Source organism: Gasterosteus aculeatus, chromosome 6, assembly GCF_964276395.1.
Source record: "Gasterosteus aculeatus chromosome 6, fGasAcu3.hap1.1, whole genome shotgun sequence".
Classification (NCBI taxonomy): Eukaryota; Metazoa; Chordata; class Actinopteri; order Perciformes; family Gasterosteidae; genus Gasterosteus; species Gasterosteus aculeatus.
This window is the reverse complement of record NC_135693.1, coordinates 18,997,806-19,014,759: the sequence shown is the minus strand read 5'-3', so window position 1 is coordinate 19,014,759 and position 16,954 is coordinate 18,997,806. Positions and strand designations below refer to the sequence as shown.

At 40.6% G+C, this 16,954-nt stretch overlaps 2 protein-coding genes across 5 annotated transcripts; both read right to left on the bottom strand.

The window, feature by feature from the left end:
* Positions 1–4,955: 4,955 nt before the first annotated feature.
* Positions 4,956–8,346, bottom strand: LOC120820685 (homeobox protein Hox-D9b-like). Of its 3 annotated transcripts, none has more exons than XM_078105018.1 (3): positions 7,568–8,346; positions 6,071–6,237; positions 4,956–5,947 (listed from the first exon to the last, which is right to left on the bottom strand). In XM_078105018.1, the coding sequence occupies exons 1-3, from the start codon at positions 8,259–8,261 to the stop codon at positions 5,921–5,923; spliced, it is 888 nt and encodes a 295-aa protein (XP_077961144.1). In that variant the 5' UTR covers positions 8,262–8,346; the 3' UTR covers positions 4,956–5,920. The 3 variants fall into 3 exon arrangements, with proteins under 3 accessions (XP_077961144.1, XP_077961145.1, XP_040034676.2); XM_078105019.1 differs by having other exon boundaries at positions 6,075–6,237; XM_040178742.2 differs by having other exon boundaries at positions 5,859–6,237.
* A 4,005-nt stretch (positions 8,347–12,351) lies between these two features.
* LOC120820686 (homeobox protein Hox-D11b) lies at positions 12,352–16,692 on the bottom strand. Of its 2 annotated transcripts, none has more exons than XM_040178743.2 (3): positions 15,508–16,692; positions 13,870–14,011; positions 12,352–13,651 (listed from the first exon to the last, which is right to left on the bottom strand). In XM_040178743.2, exons 1-3 carry the CDS (start codon positions 16,196–16,198, stop codon positions 13,558–13,560), a joined length of 927 nt encoding a protein of 308 aa, XP_040034677.2. In that variant the 5' UTR covers positions 16,199–16,692; the 3' UTR covers positions 12,352–13,557. The 2 variants fall into 2 exon arrangements, with proteins under 2 accessions (XP_040034677.2, XP_040034678.2); XM_040178744.2 differs by having other exon boundaries at positions 13,870–14,008; positions 15,508–16,589.
* Positions 16,693–16,954: the final 262 nt, after the last annotated feature.

The window sequence follows — 16,954 nt, the reverse complement described above, 5'->3', positions numbered from 1 at the left end:
ACATTGAACCGTACTTTGAAATTGACAGGGAGATTCTGATTCTGTTCCAATCAAAGTGTCCAGTCAGCGCCACCAGCTACTAGGGAGCTGTAGGAGTTCTTAGGGCAATGCCAAGAGAGGTAAGTGGTCTCTTTGGCCAAGTGGAGAAGCTGAGCTCAATGTTTGTCCCTGTTTCGGTGCGTTAAAAAGGTCGAGGTCCTCCATGTCCCAGCAGCGGCTGAACAAAGTCTCCGTATGTCATGTGCATCAAGATGCTTTGGACAAGGTTGAGCTTACAGGCCAACGGTTCATCTCAGTGACTCATCAACAGAGGTTTATTTTTGGTGCATTTAAAAAAGAAATTAAAAGACAAATCGCTCATACAGGAGGAAAGCACTTTATTTAAGTGCTGCAGAAAAGAATTGGTTTTCATTTCTTTTGTCTTTTTTGGCTGCACAACTGGGAAAAGTTTTTTTTACTATATTTTGGTTATAAATATATGTTAGTATATATTGGCAATTTAACAGAACGTTTATCAATGTATTTATTCATTATTATTTATTTGATGCAGAATACTGTTTTGTATTTAAACTGAGCTTTTTTTTAAACACTGTTATGTTTAAATCAGTGCCAAGTTACACAAATATATGTTAATAAAGTTTGTCTTTTCAACACAATATCAACTCAGTTTTGTTTTTATGGAGGGGGGGGGGGGTGTCCCTATCAATGTCCTTGGGTGATATGTATTAGTACAATATTTTACTATTGTCCTCCAATATAATAATTCTGCAGAAAGCTCATTGTGAATCCTTCGATATTTTCAAGGATTATTTCATGAAGAAGACATTAATCTGCGATGGGACTTCTTCTTTGTTTTTGTTTCCTCGTATGATTTATGATCTACCTCTTTATAGCCATGCAGCTCACAGAGAACACGAGCACAACATAGTGTCGACAACATTTTAATGCCTCCACGTATTTGAAAACCCAGAGATTTATTAGAGAGGCTGGGCCGAGCCTTTTTCTGCTACAATTTTACAAAAATTGTTAGAGGGTTATTTTCATGCTTTTCTCATTTTTATGATTTGATACTTTGATGCTTGTTCTGTAACTCAGGTATGTCATTTTTGTCAGCAGCTCTAAAGAATACTAGTTTAGCTTTCGTCTGCTGGTTTTAACGGTTGGGATTTTGAGGCAATTTTAATTTTTTAATTAGTTTTATTTTGAAAAGCGCAATGAAAGTCGAATCAAGTCCCTCGTGACTGCAGCAGTTCTCCCAGATATCCATAACATGCTCCCCTCTTTAGAGACCAATGTGTTTCTCATTTAATTTAAATGAAATCGGGATGAAGGAAAACGAGCTTCCAAAAAAATGACGCAAGAGATGTCAGTAAAAATATTAATAAATGGGCTTTTTTTCCTTCATGCGTTATCCAATACTTACAAAGTAGGGCATTTCCTTTTGTTAATATTTTAATAAAGAATTAAAGGAAACTGAAATATATTGTGGGCTATTTACTGACAATTTTGTATAATATAGACATTCTTTTAGGTTTATTATCCATTTAAAACATATGTAATTTAACCTAATTGAATTGAACAGGGCGGATTAATGTCATCCTTCAGACTATTATTAGATGCTCAAAAGTTCAGGTTCTTGCGAGATTTCAAGTTCCTTTTGACGTTTCCACCACAGAAGCTCTGCGGCAACTCGCTGCAGCTCCACAGGAGGGAAAACACGCCGCCCAGCGGACAGAGCCAGTCATTACAGCCTAAATGGTTCTCACGGTCATCTCACATGAGGATTGGTTCTATCTGTCCGTCCTTTGTTTTCAGTTGGAATTAGTGGGTTTGTTTATTTAAAATAAATATAAACGCTGGTCAAAAACACCCAATGTCAGTTTAAATTGATCAGAAAAAATAGATGGATGACATATTTGCCAAGAGCGCTGATTCCAACACTGAAAGAGGCGGTCACTATTTTAGTTGTGTACAATCTGCAAATGCACTAAAAAATCGTTTATATGAGTATTTATTCTCCTATTCTGTAGATAAAAAAAAAATATATTTTACGATTCTGTTTTTTCTTATTTTCATTTAGTGGGTAAATATGTTGGTCGGATGGAGGTTAAATTAAAACTCCACAGGCCTCTACACACACACACATGCATCAAGAATCGCTTTCGACATTACTTGCGTCACAACAACTGGGAACGTGCGTGTTTCGATCATTATTAACCTATTTTTGCCTTTCAGTTGAAAATATCCTGCCGCATGTTTGTGTGTTTTGCCGTTTAAAACATTACGTATTTTGTACGGAATGAAAAGGTTTAATCTGCAGAAATGAATAAATAATCCATTGACATGAATAAACATTGGGGGCTTACATTTGTGAAATAATAGGATGTTGTTGTACTTTTTATTTTAATCCACACTTCATACCACCGTATGAAGCTATGATGAATATTAATGAACTGGCGTTTTGTAATTCCGAAAGATATTTTCTACTGCTTCGTGAAATGAGAAGAAGAATAATTAGAGGTCCGTTCATTAAATACTAACGTAATGGAGGACTGTCTTGTAATGTTTGGCCTTTAACAAAACACATTGATGTTATTATCCGCTAATCCGGGTTGAGTTCGCTGGAATGTGACTGCGGTCTGAGTCTCATCAGCAGACAACGACTTTAACATTTAGGACACTTGAGGCAGGAAAGGGTGTCCCAATAAAACCACATGGCTGTCTGGGTTAAATCACTTTATGGTCTCTCTCTCTCTCTTGCATGCATCCCGGGAGGGGGGAGGAAAGTCACGTTTATTCTCCAAATGCATGCAGTTGGTTTATGACCCTGCAGCAGGATTTATATGGCCGCCATAAAAGACGGGAGCTCCGAGACGCTGCACTGACTTTGAGGGAACTACGAGGCCGAAATGTGTCTCAGCGGACCGGAAGTCATCATATTTGAGAGCAACACCTTGACGTTGGTTTAATGAAACCATAATGTTCTTGATCTATAATCGGAAGACACGTCGTGCAGGCGGTGGCTCCCTCGATCAGACCGTATAATAGAGAATAGGACTAAGTTTACTACAATTAGCTTGAGTGCAATATTGTGAGATTTACGTCATACTCGTGTCACTTCCTGTTCGCTAGTGCACTTTATTTTTAAATTTTAAAATATTTTTAGCTTTAACTTTCTTCTTTTATTTTATACTAAGCCATAGCCTTATTCTACTAACCCATAGCATTAGCGTTTTATTTTATTGTATTCCTCGTGCACTGCTCGTATATTGTCTTACTGTCTGCTGTCACGCACCAACCGCCAAGTCAAATTCCTTGTATGTCTGACATATTTTGACAATAAATGTTTCCTGATTCCTGATCCTGATAAAAAACATCAGCATTTTATTAAACAATATTGCAACATCCCAAAAAGTAATTCTATTTGATTGTATAATTCCTTAATGAAACGATTGGCTGCAAAATATGTTGCAGAAGTTGTAGTATTTTGTGTATTTCATACAGAGAATAAACAATTGAGTTAAAAATATATAAATAGCGTCACAACTCCCTTAGTGCGTGCTAATTATAATACATTTCAAATATGTTATAATGTAGAGTGACTACTATTATTATTACTTGCTCGCTGACCGTATTTCCGGTTTGTCCACACGAATTATATGATACAAGCAAACGACTAACAATACAACTGTCATTTTATTACAGCTAATAAACGAGCTAATTTAACAAAACATACGCTTCACTACAACATTGTTAATGCAAAACGTAATAAAACCCTAAAACTGATGTGGATGAGTCACACCAACACAATTCCAACAACAGAGAGATTAACAACGATGACGTCATCCGATTTTTATTCCAATGAAGCAAATCCCCACGAGCAGACTAGGCTAACGTAGCCTGTTGTGTGTGTCCGAGTGTTGTTGTTGTTGTTGTTGTTGTTGTTGTGATCATCGAGTCCGTCTCATCTCCGTGGAAAAAAAAAACATTTCAAGTATTGATATCCGACAATTACGCGACTGCAGGATGTCGGACTTTCAGAAATTAAGTGTGTGTGTTGTTTCCGTAAAACGTCTCACATGAAATGTGTGTGTGTGTGTGTGTGTGTGTGTGTGTGTGTGTGTGTGTGTAGCGGAACATAGACATTAACAACAGAGATACACATATCAACAGCACAACAACAGATAGGCCTCGTGAGGCAACGCATGCACACTTTATAAAAAGAAAAAGGAACCAGGAGGCTGATCGGTGCGCAGAGGGAATCGTCCCGCGTGGAGGACCCTGCTTTAGGGGAGACGGGGGTCGTCGTAACACTAACGGGTTCCTCCAATCCGGAGGCCGAATGCAGTCCGTGGTTATCCGTGTACAGGCCTCTTTTGGGGGGGATGTAAGTCGGGTTGTTTTTTGTTAATTGTATGTGATGAAATAATTTTTCTAGTCTTACAACTACAAGATGCAGAAGGTTTTGGATGAAACCCATATTTTAGCAAAAAAAGTAATGTCCCCCAACTACTCATATTTCTATATTTGACAAAAGATATATATATATTTTTTTCATTAAGGACGGGATTTCTCAGTGTGTTTTTGTGTCGCCCAGCCCAAAAAAAAACATTCCAACGGAGAGTATATTAGAATATTAATGTTATTATAAATTGAATGGAGTGCTTTTTAATCAGAAATACCTCTTGTGGCTGGATGGACGGTCGGACAAACACGGGTCTTTGACCCATTCGACCATTGTGGGCGTCGTAATGGATCAGAGGTGTTGTTGTCTGGACTCATTAGGACATTACTTGGACATTTTGTGTGCTGTTTTTTTGAGGTTCGTGGTCACTATGGGGACAGAAAACTGGTAGAAGAAGAATTCAGATGTTTTACTCAAGTGACAGTAGCAGTAAAAATACTGAGATTAAAGTAAAAGTCTTCAAAATCTTACTTGTCGCAGCTAAGAGCTCGTTTTAATCACTTTATTTACAGCCCGGTAGATTAACTTGTGATACTATATAATTACATTCACTCATATTTGTTTCAATAAACCCAATCAAAGTAACTAAAATGTAAAAATGCAGGAAGAAAAATGTTACCCTCTGAAATGTAGCAGAAAATGAAAATATGCAAGTCAAGGACGATACCTACCAATTGTACTAGTACACAGTACTTAAATAAATGTACTGGGTGACATTCCCCCGCTGACAAGAAGTAATTTAAATGCAGTATTAGATGTGTAGCCAATATGACAGTGAGGCTCATAAAATCTCAACATGTTTTTCAGTTGCCGAGCAGGAAGAAAATATCAATCTTAAATCATAAGTGATTTGTTTGAAATGCTTCATTTATCCACTAAGACGTGAATGTGTTTCAATCAAATGCTTCAATTGCTCATATTGTTTACACCTTTTGCCACAGAATCTCTGCGTTTGGTCTCTTCTAAGCGATGAATCCATATCCAGGATGATGATTCATGTGAATTGCCAACGTTATAATTTGTATCTTCAGGATTTTCGCATACATTTTTACGAACAGGTTTTTGGAGATCAGGCTGGAATTCCATGTGAAGGCCAGATGTTCAGTCCCGTCTGGCACACCGGGGGCAGAAGTTTCTGCATTAAATCATAAAAGGTTATTTTGGCAGTGGGCACGGCTCATTTTTGTTTCTTTGTTGCGAGACGTACCGCCTCAACAGAAACACACGTGTGTGTAAAAAGAGCAAACTCGATTTGTTTATATTCGATTGGTGGCTCTTTCTGTCAATCACACGTGTGTAACAACACATCCGGGTCTGCCCTCCTTCGCGGAATTCTCCCGCCGCGGTTTTACCCCAAGGGCAGCCATTAGCTTCACATTCCGTTGCCTAGTAACAGCTGACCGCGCCAGCTGGTGTAAAAAGATGCCGTGTGCATAGTGGTGCACTGCGTTTTCTTTAATCGGCTATAATCTCAGCTATATCCTGCAGAGAGAGAGAGAGAGAGAGGACAAAAAAAAAGGGAATCCATCATTCGTTCACACTCCTCCTCTCTCGGATCATCAGCTTCTTCATCTTCATCCGTCTGTTCTGGAACCAGATCTTGACCTGCCTCTCTGTCAAATTTAAGAGTCCCGCCACCTCCAGGCGCCGGTCCCTGGTCAGGTACATGTTGTAGAGGAACTCCTTCTCCAGCTCCAGGGTCTGGTGTTTGGTGTACGGACACCTTTTCTTCCGGGTGGACTTGGCGTAGATCCAATTGGCCGCTGGGTTGTCTGCAGGAGAAGACAATTTATTTATTGTGTGACAAATATTGCAGGAACACATTTTATGAGCATGCAACTTTTGGCTCACTAGTAAAAGAAACGATCTTGATGTCTTTATTTTTATATCGCTGCGCTGCTTTAAGCTGAAACAGTTGTTGTTTAAGCCCCTTTCCCCATTTAAATAATTTAACACAATGTGTCTGTTTGTTGTTTCTGGAAATTGTGTCAAAGATGAAAACGCAGCGAGCAGCAAAAACACGATTATTCAATAATGCGTAAATCTCTGGGTAGGTTTGGTTTAAAGAGAGACAGTCAAAGCCCTTTTAATAATGATTGAACAGCAGTTAAGGTCAAAGAAACGTAAAGACTTTGCGTTTATATAGTGTATGACTTAAGAGAGCAACAGGTAGACTTTGGTTTGGGTTGGAAGGCCATCACCTCACAGAGGAGCTCGGCACAGATATCCAAAAAACATTTCATTACCGACACGAAGAACTCATTTCACATTTCACACATTTCAAATGTTTATCAATTTGGTACCAAAAGTGACATTTTGCAAGAAAGATAATACAAATCCAACAAAATGTTCAATTCTCATTACACACCTGTTTTAACATACTTGTACTATTTGTTTTTATTTTACTTTATCTTGATTTAAATCCCAGCTATTCCGTTTTTGAAGGGGTTTTGTGTGTTCTTTGGAGTTTTTTGTTCATATTAATTCCAGATTTATCTTAAATATGATCGTGTGCATCCCAAGTAAAATACATTATATACATTACAATCATTATTACAAGCCACGAACATTAAAGGCCCGATAAATGATTGCGATCGTTATAGACGATAGATTATATATATATATATATATATATATATATATATATATATATATATATATATATATATACACACACACACACACACACAGATATATGGGAATCTGTATGTTCATAGCAAAGCACAAGCATCAATTACAATAGAATAGAATAGAATAGAAGTCTACTTTCTGCACAACTCCGATGAGATAAAAGTGCAGCAGAACCACTTTTCTCTTTCGTGCCAAATTGTTAAATAACAGCAATAGCACCTTCATTATTTTAATGGACTGTAAAGTTTTATATTTGACCGTTTACAAGACATTTATAGCGCAATAAAAGTCACACACACTTACTTACTTACTTACTTAGGCCACATTCTCACACACGCACGCACACACACACACACACACACACACACACACACACACACACACACACACACACACACACACACGCGCACAAACACTTGCGTACCGCCGCCTCTTAAAGGCTAATAAACATCCCGGTGTGTGTCTCTTTACCCGGGTCGATCTTGTTTTTGCGCTCCTCTTCCCCCTTTTGGGGCTCCGGCTTCCTCTCCGGCTCCTCCGCGGCGCCGAGCCGCTCTAGGACCGCCTCGGTCGGGCTGTCGAAGCTGGAACCCCCGGGGCTGTCCCGGGGCGGCGGCGGCGGTGGCGGCGACCCCTCCGGTTTTACCGCTTCGTACCTCGGGCTCGGATCGGAGAGGTCACCGGTGGCGGGGACGCGCCCGGTAAAGCCCACCGAGGCGTGTGACAGGGAAGCGTCCGAGGGGGGAGCCGCCCCCTCCCAGCAGCGGACGAACCTGCCGTCGGAGGCGAGGTGCTCTGCCTGCGGGCCGTAGTACGGGTGGTGCTGGTGGTGGTGGTGGTGGTGTTGGTGGTGGTGGCTCAGGAAGTGGTGCGGGGGGAAAAGGCCGCCGGGGGCAGACTGCAGCCTCGGGGAGGACGGCGGGGAGGACGCGGGGGTGTTCGCCCAGGGAGAGAAGCCGCTCAGGCCCGACTGTTTGTTGGGAAAATGGGAGAAATCCGGAATGCGCGCGCCGGGGGTCCCGTCCTGCTCCTCCGCCTCCTCCGCTCTGCGGGCCGACTTGGCGCAGCCGGCCGCCGAGCCCTGCAAGCCTCCCGGGATGAAATGTGCCCCGTACGGCTCCTCGGCCTGCAGCCCCATCATGGAATAATAATTCGTCAGCGACATGTTTATTTTATGATTTCAATAAAAAGACACTTAAGTGCGACTGTAAAACGTTGGATGGGGCCGGTATAGTGGCTCACATCCTCCCCTAAAATGGTAGTGGGTTTGTTCCTTGCCCGTAGCTTCTTCTCGGCTGCCCATTGGTTACCACGCGAATCACGTGGTTTAGCTGGCGCTGGAAATCAATCTCTTTATTCTCTTCTAGTCAGAAACGGAACCGTGGGCCCCAGCAGCCGGGCCGCACATGGGCCTGGATGTGGCACGCATAGGCCAAGCTCTTAAAACGCGTTTTGCAGGCAGAATAAAGAGCAGCGGGGACTCGAGGTGCGTGTAAATGCGCGCGTGAGGTTCTGGGCTTTAGTTTGGCTTTTCTGCACAAACCACAATGCAAAACAAAAGCTCGTAATTAGAGACTAACTCGCCTCTTTATCGCCTCAAAGTTAACGGACAGCTGGTTTTGATTTGGGCGTTTTCTTAACTCTGCTAATGTGGAAATAATGTTAATTTTATTACAGGCGCAAAGTGAGCTTTTCTATGACTTCTTTTCTTTAATTGGAGTTTCAGCAACCTGCTATCTGATTCTTTAAAGCTGCTATTTGCAACCATTTACTGTATTCCTTACTGTTACCTGCGTCATGGCTTTTATAGACCTTCGTCCAATGAACTTCTGTGAACAGAAGCCAGTTTCTCATTGGCGGTGTGGCGGCGTCACAACACGAGCTGCTGCAAATGTCCCAACGGAGACCTTGATCGCTGCCTCTCGTTTACCTGTAGCGCCATCTGCTGGCCGCGTGAGTTCAAACGGTGTGCGCGCAGGACGGAGTCCGACGATTCTTTACATCTTTTTAAAATAAGTTATTATTCAACATGTCTACTGGTTCCAGTAACGAAACGAAGGAACAACGTGAACCCGCGGGAATCATTTGATTTAGATGGACCTCTGAGGACTGAGGGCACGAGGGACTGAGTGAAGAACTATCTATTAGTATAGATTCTATATGTATTCTATTCTATATGTATACATCTATACATAGATGTATCTATACATCTATGTCTAGATCTATCTCTTTATCTATCCATCTATCTATACATCTATGTATCTATACATCTATATATTTATCTATCCATCCATCTATACATCTATGTATATATAGATCTATGTCTAGATCTATCTATTTATCTATCCATCTATCTATCCATCTATGTATCTATAGATCTATGTCTAGATCTATCTCTTTATCTATCCATCTATCTATACATCTATGTATCTATACATCTATATATTTATCTATCCATCCATCTATACATCTATGTATCTATAGATCTATGTCTAGATCTATCTATTTATCTATCCATCTATCTATCATCTATGTATCTATAGATCTATGTCTAGATCTATCTCTTTATCTATCCATCTATCTATACATCTATGTATCTATACATCTATATATTTATCTATCCATCCATCTATACATCTATGTATCTATAGATCTATGTCTAGATCTATCTATTTATCTATCCATCTATCTATCCATCTATGTATCTATAGATCTATGTCTAGATCTATCTATTTATCTATCCATACATCTATAGATCTATGTCTAGATCTATCTATTTATCTACCCATCTATCTATAGATCTATGTCTAGATCTATCTATTTATCTATCCATCTATCTATACATCGATATATCTATTTATCTGTACATCTATCTCTAGATCTATCTATTTATATATCCATCTATCTATAGATCTATGTCTAGATCTATCTATTTATCTATCCATCTATCTATACATCTATGTATCTATACATCAATATATTTATCTATCCATCTATCTATCCATCTATGTATCTATAGATCTATGTCTAGAACTATCTATTTATCTATCCATACATCTATAGATCTATGTCTAGATCTATATATTTATCTATCCATCCTTCTATACATCTATGTATCTATAGATCTATGTCTAGATCTATCTATTTATCTATCCATCTATCTATCCATCTATGTATCTATAGATCTATGTCTAGATCTATCTATTTATCTATCCATACATCTATAGATCTATGTCTAGATCTATCTATTTATCTACCCATCTATCTATAGATCTATGTCTAGATCTATCTATTTATCTATCCATCTATCTATACATCGATATATCTATTTATCTGTACATCTATCTCTACATCTATCTATTTATATATCCATCTATCTATAGATCTATGTCTAGATCTATCTATTTATCTATCCATCTATCTATACATCTATGTATCTATACATCAATATATTTATCTATCCATCTATCTATCCATCTATGTATCTATAGATCTATGTCTAGAACGATCTATTTATCTATCCATACATCTATAGATCTATGTCTAGATCTATCTATTTATCTATCCATCTATCTATAGATCTATGTCTAGATCTATCTATTTATCTATCCATACATCTATAGATCTATGTATCTATACATCTATCTCTAGATCTATCTATCTGTAAATCTATCTATCCATCTATCTATACATCTATTTATCTATACATCTATGTACATCTATGTACCTATAGATCTATCTCTTTCCACCGTTTCCTCCTTCCAACAATGCTCATGTTGAATACATCGTCTACATTTTGCACTACCAATTTCTGTTTCAAGGCCTTCTTTTCTTGAATGTGTTTACAGTGATCCCTCGCCACTTCGCGGTTCATTTATCGCGGATTCGCTATTTCGCGGATTTTCATAATGCATTTTTTTTTTTTTTTGGTGCATTGTGCTCTGCATTCTGATTCGCTAAAAACTCACTCCCGAGCCGTTCATTACAGTTCTCCAACGTAATCGATGGTGGCATGTCGGTGTACAAGGATCTTTTTGCAAAGAAGAAAAAAGAGCGACAACAGCTGCCTATCACTATGTTCTTCTCCCGAACAAACACACCTGCACCGCGGGCTTCAGAAGAAGAGAACACTGCAGAGCGCAGTCAGGATGCAGCGGCCCAGTCTGAAGAGCAGTGAAACGGCCTACACGCGAGTCACTGTATTTGTATACATGTAATAGTTGCTAATTGTAAAAAATAAAAAGTTTTCTATTTCGCGGATTTCACTTATCGCGGGTCATTTTCGGAACGTAACCCCCGCGATAAACGAGGGATTACTGAACTTCACTACATCATCCACTATTTAACATTGTATACAGTAAGATTGTTGCAGCCCCCTGCTGGGCAACGACACGTTTGGAACCGACCTGTGATGGTCGGGTACAAATAGAAAAGTGTTTGGAACTAAAGGCATTCAACCAATGACCTACAATAAACCCAAACACAATCTCTCCTTTCATCTCCTTGTCTTTCTTTTTACCACTCTCTTAGACACACACACACACACACACACACACACACACACACACACAGACGCACTCTCACTCAGACTGAGTGAATGCTTGAGACAAAGAGAGGGAAGGAGAGGGACAGCAGACGGGCCGTATTGCCCCAATAAAAGCCTTTAAGTGGAGGAAGCGGTGGTGGCGACGGCGTGGTTGTGTTGTGTTGTGTTGTGTTGTGTTGCGGTTCAAGGTTCAGTTGCAGCCTTGGACTCACTGTGTGTTTCCGCCGTCTTTCACTCACACGTCGCATCGGTGTTACCGGGGCAGCAATTAACTACTGAAGGATCTGCTCTTTTAGTGCCTCGTGTTACCAGTTGGGGCATCGCGCATCTAGAATGTGAGCCTGGTCGCTTGAGCTCCTGAATCCTTTTACGTTCGTGCAGAAGTGATGACACATGGTCACTTGTTTAATTGTGCTGTAAAATACATTTGGATTCCATCCTGAAGCATCACGGTCATAGTCGTGTCCATTGTGCAGCTCTTCTCTGATTTCACAAAGCAAAGCAATTTGGAAAGTCTCAAACTAACCTCTAAAAAGCAGAATTTAAAACTATAAAATCGCATCACAAAACCTAATTCTGGATTACTCACTAGTTCCTCCAACACAACACAAACAAACGGTTCCGCTGATCAAGATGTGTTCAAGTATAAAACATATGACCCTTAAATGTGGCAATAAACGCAAGGAAACACACTTGGAACAAAAGAAAGGAATAAAATGACGGCTTGTTTATTGTCACTGTCACATTTAAGTCATCAAAGTAAAAGTAAAATAACTCAACTTATATTGCTTTATTCATTAAGTCTGTTTCATTGGTATTTAGACTATAAATACCCACATAAACATGAGAAGCAGGTAACAGAATAATGACGTATTGTCTTTGCTTGACTAAAATAAAACGTTAAACTCAATTTAAACGTGGTATACGTGTGGTCATTAATGACCTTTTTAATCACAAATCTTACATGAACACAAAGAGTATTTGTTATTGAAAAATCGATCCAGACAGAAGAAGAGACGCGTCGTCAGATTGTCAGCAGTGCAGGTCGACATTAAAACACGAAGCACTGAAATGTGAAATGACGGGACGCACAGACGAGCTCCGTGTGCGCTTTGCTTCTTCTACATGACGAGTGTTGGTCTGCGGTGCCTTTAGGCTCCGAGGCAGAGAGACGCTTCATTCCTTAGAAGTGTGACTTCAGGGAGAAGGCCGGATGAAAGGAGGCCGGGTGGGGGGGAGGGGGGGGTGCTCAGGGTTTTCTTCTTAATTCACAAAAGAAGATTCATTGGTGGTCTTGAAAACTGAACTTGAATAATCTACGTATTTGTAACTTTTCTACAGGGCTCAATTGAGGCGCTGCACTACTTTTTATAATACACCAGTTCATTTTGAGGTCTGGGACTATTTCCATACATCCAAAATAAACATTTACTTTGCCACCGTAGATAGATAGATATATATATATATATATATGTGTGTATTTGTCAGAAAACATGTAGTACAATAAATAATCACCCTAATGTAATGAGCTGAAGTTTCATATCTCTAATTATTGGACTTTCTTCACCTGAAGTGTCTTCAACATGTCGGACTACTTCTGCTCAAAATGAGTTTCTTCTCAAAAATGGATTTTTGTCGCATTGCTGCTGAGGATATTTCTGATTCAAAGAGAAAATCTTTCAAAAAGAACGTTTGACTGTGAAATATCAACAAAATAAAAAACTGTTTTTGATCCAGATTAATCCAATGATCAGATTTCTGTTGTGGAGCGTGGAAATAGATTATAAGCACACGGTCAGGAAAACAAAGGCATATTCAACATTTTCAACATTACTGTTTGTAATTGTAGACTTAATTCCTTTTCTTCTACATCACAGGAATGGTGCGGAGTTTGTGCGCCGTTCTTTCTCCCTCATCAGAACATGCGATATCTTGTGTGATACAGCAAACTCTCACTTTTCAGCTTCTTCTCTTTAATTCTTCTGTTCTGGAACCATATTTTCACCTGTCTGGATCCGCAAAGGAAAAGAAAAGAAACAAGTTTGATTTATTTGTGCTGGAGGAGATGTTAGAATTAAAGCAACATATGAGGCGGAACATTCTTAACAGTCCAAAAGAATGTGTCCTTCTTCATGGGGTTTAAGCAGATCCTTCACATGTAAATCTGTGAATTGTGAATCAGAAAAGACAGATTCCCAATTAAATAAATAGTGCAACGTGCACTCACCGCTCAGTCAGGCACACACGGCTGGACAGCTGCAAGCGTCTGCCTTTGTTGATGTAGATGTTGAATAGAAACTCTCGCTCCAGCTCTCTGATCTGCTGCTTGGAGTAAGGACATCGCTTCTTCCTCCTCGCACGGCGTTCTGCTGGAGAATGCATATGGGCAAGAGAGAGAAGGCATAGAGCCATGAGGGAGGAAAGAGAGAGAATGCATATAGGCAAGAGAGAGAAGGCATATATGCAAGAGAGAGAATGCATAGAGGCAAGAGGGAGGAAAGAGAGAGAATGCATAGAGGCAAGAGGGAGGAAAGAGAGAGAATGCATAGAGGCAAGAGAGAGAATGCATATAGGCAAGAGAGAGAAGGCATATATGCAAGAGAGAGAATGCATAGAGGCAAGAGGGAGGAAAGAGAGAGAATGCATAGAGGCAAGAGAGAGAATGCATATAGGCAAGAGAGAGAAGGCATATATGCAAGAGAGAGAATGCATAGAGGCAAGAGGGAGGAAAGAGAGAGAATGCATAGAGGCAAGAGGGAGGAAAGAGAGAGAATGCGTAAGAGGGAGAAGGCATAAAGGCCAAAGTAAACAGGGCTATAATGAACAAATATGACTGAAGTGAGGGAGCAGTTAGGAACAAAGTCAGCAAAAACATAAAAGGCCAATTCTGCTGAGGCCCAAGTGTGTGATTTTACAATATTAACGTAATGCCAAACCTTTGTGAATGATGGAACTTTGGAGTTTTGTGTAAAACTGTTGGAGATTAATTTATCTGAAATTACTTTTCATTATTAATTAAAGGTGAATGTCAAGGTCTCAGTCAAAACAGTGAGTTCAAGACGTTAAAATTACTTATACCTTTTACGTCCATGGCAAATTATGTTGTCTGCATTTGCACAATTCAGTCAAGTCAAATTTAGGTTTAGCCAATGTGACTGTACCACCATCATCTCAGGGGCAAGGATTGCCAACACATGAGAGATTATTGGTTATTTATATATATATATATATATATATATATATATATATATATATATATATATATATATAATATATATATATATATATATACGTATATGTGTGTGCGTGTGTGTGTGTGTGTGTATCCATTTATATTATGCACATAAATAATCACATTTATCAGCGTATTTAAAATGAGAGAAAGTAACCTTTTTAAACATATAAACATTGAACACAGTGTGCACAATTTGATTTGAGAGGGGTTATATTCTTATATTGGGTCCATTAAATACATTCAGGTGTTGGAACGTAAAGTAAAAAACAAGTACAATATAAAATTATTGGGTCCACTTTTTGTGTTATTGTTAATATAATTAATCCAATTATTTTGATAAGATCAACCTGATCGAATATTACATTTAATTAAAACATGATATCAGCATAATAGCCAATGAATAATTAACTAAATAAGAGTGAACTGTTTGACAAAATGTCCATAATCTAATGGCTGTATTCTTGGCCGCCGCCGTTCGGGCCTTTTCTGGTTTTTCAACATTTTTATTCAGTTTAGCCATAAATAGCTGTATTCAAGAGCAAGGAAGGAGTAGGTAAAAATAAACATTTTAATCCCTATATATGCATCCTCGTGTTGCGATTTAAACACCTATGTGTTACTTCCACTCACCCGGGGAAGAGTCTCCTCCGCTGCCGCTGGATGACGGCGCGTCCTCCTCGTCCTCTTTCCCGGCCCGGGGCGACTGCGGCCCCGCCCTCACCTTGCTGCTCTCCCCGGGCTGACAGCTCGCCCGCTGGGCCCGATTCGCCTCTGTCTGCCGTTGGCTCCCGGCGGTGCTCGCTCTCGCCTTCACTCTCTCATCGGCGCGCTCGAAAAAACGGTCGAAAACCGGCGGCAGGACCCCGTTGAGTCCCGCCGGGAAACGGAGCTCTGGGCCGCGGTTGAACGCCGGGTAACCGCCGGGGGAAATCCGCGGGCCTCCGGCAAACGCCGGTGCGTGATAACCCGGACCGGAGGGGCCGTAGACCACCCCGCCGTACACGTAGTCCTGGCCGGTGTCGGGCGTCGTGTCGGCAGAGGACCGTGACTCGCGGTGCTCGTGGTGAACGGCGTCGCCCGGAAAACTGACGCGCGCCGGCGGCGGCGAGGTGATGGGGCGGCCCGCCGGGTGGAGACTCCATTCCCACGGAGGAGGATACCGCTGCCGCGGCTCCGGGTGACAGCAGCCCCGGTAGTCCGAGAACCGTCCCGCCGAAGCGGCGCTGGGGTCCGGCAGAGCGGCGCCGTTCTCCGTTAAAAACGGCGGGGCGATGGGGCCCAGGTCGGAATTTGGCGGATAGGTGCAGCTTGGTAAATACATGGAGGATTTAGATGAGTTGAAACCCTCTTAACAGGGTGCTGTTTGTCCTACACAAACGCTGAAAAACGTCTACCCCTTATTCCACGTGGGGGAACAATAATCTTAACATCTGTGCATCGTGACCCAAGGCCCGGAGGTTAAATACACTCTGGATTATTCTATCAATAAAAAAGTATATTTCCACATATCTTCATTCCATTGAAACCATATCATTTAGGGTGCTGAGGGAAGCTGGTCTTTGACCTTGAAGCGGGTCTGCTTCTTTGTGGCCTCATTGTCAGGAGACCTCTTGGGTATTTCTCTACTTGTAAAACTCCACCCCGGTGTTCAGAGCAAACGTTCACAGGACCACAGACGAGTCACGAAGCGGTACTCAAAAGACCCAGTTTGGACATTTAAGAGGCGAACTTTAGAGCCCTTTAAAAGTTTTTATTTTGTACTGTGTGACGACCCCGTCCTGTTTCCTGAGACCAAAACACACAATCAAATAGAGGTGATGCTGATTGGTGAAGATAAGATCCGATGAGCCTTTGTTAGTTCATTGGGACATTTACAGGAAAGTGCCAACAACAAGCAACAAAAGAGCATTTCATTTAAAGAGTAGTCAGGTATTCTACAGAGTTGTCAACGGCAATGACTTCAAGGTACTTTAGCATTTAATTACATCTTTGAAGGGGAAATGTTTATTTTACTGACAACCTTTTCATAAAGCTGCCTTGCTGCCAGCTGTGTCACACGAGTCTTCAACCTCTTTTC

Coding starts and splice junctions, on each gene's coding strand:
- LOC120820685 (XM_040178742.2), bottom strand. CDS start 8,261: ATGTCGCTGACGAATTATTATTCCATGATGGGGCTGCAGGCCGAGGAG. Junction 6,238..7,567: donor CAAAAACAAGATCGACCCGG/GTAAAGAGACAC, acceptor CTTCTCCTGCAG/ACAACCCAGCGGCCAATTGG.
- LOC120820686 (XM_040178743.2), bottom strand. CDS start 16,198: ATGTATTTACCAAGCTGCACCTATCCGCCAAATTCCGACCTGGGCCCC. Junction 14,012..15,507: donor CGGAGGAGACTCTTCCCCGG/GTGAGTGGAAGT, acceptor TGCATTCTCCAG/CAGAACGCCGTGCGAGGAGG. Junction 13,652..13,869: donor CGTGTGTGCCTGACTGAGCG/GTGAGTGCACGT, acceptor TTGCGGATCCAG/ACAGGTGAAAATATGGTTCC.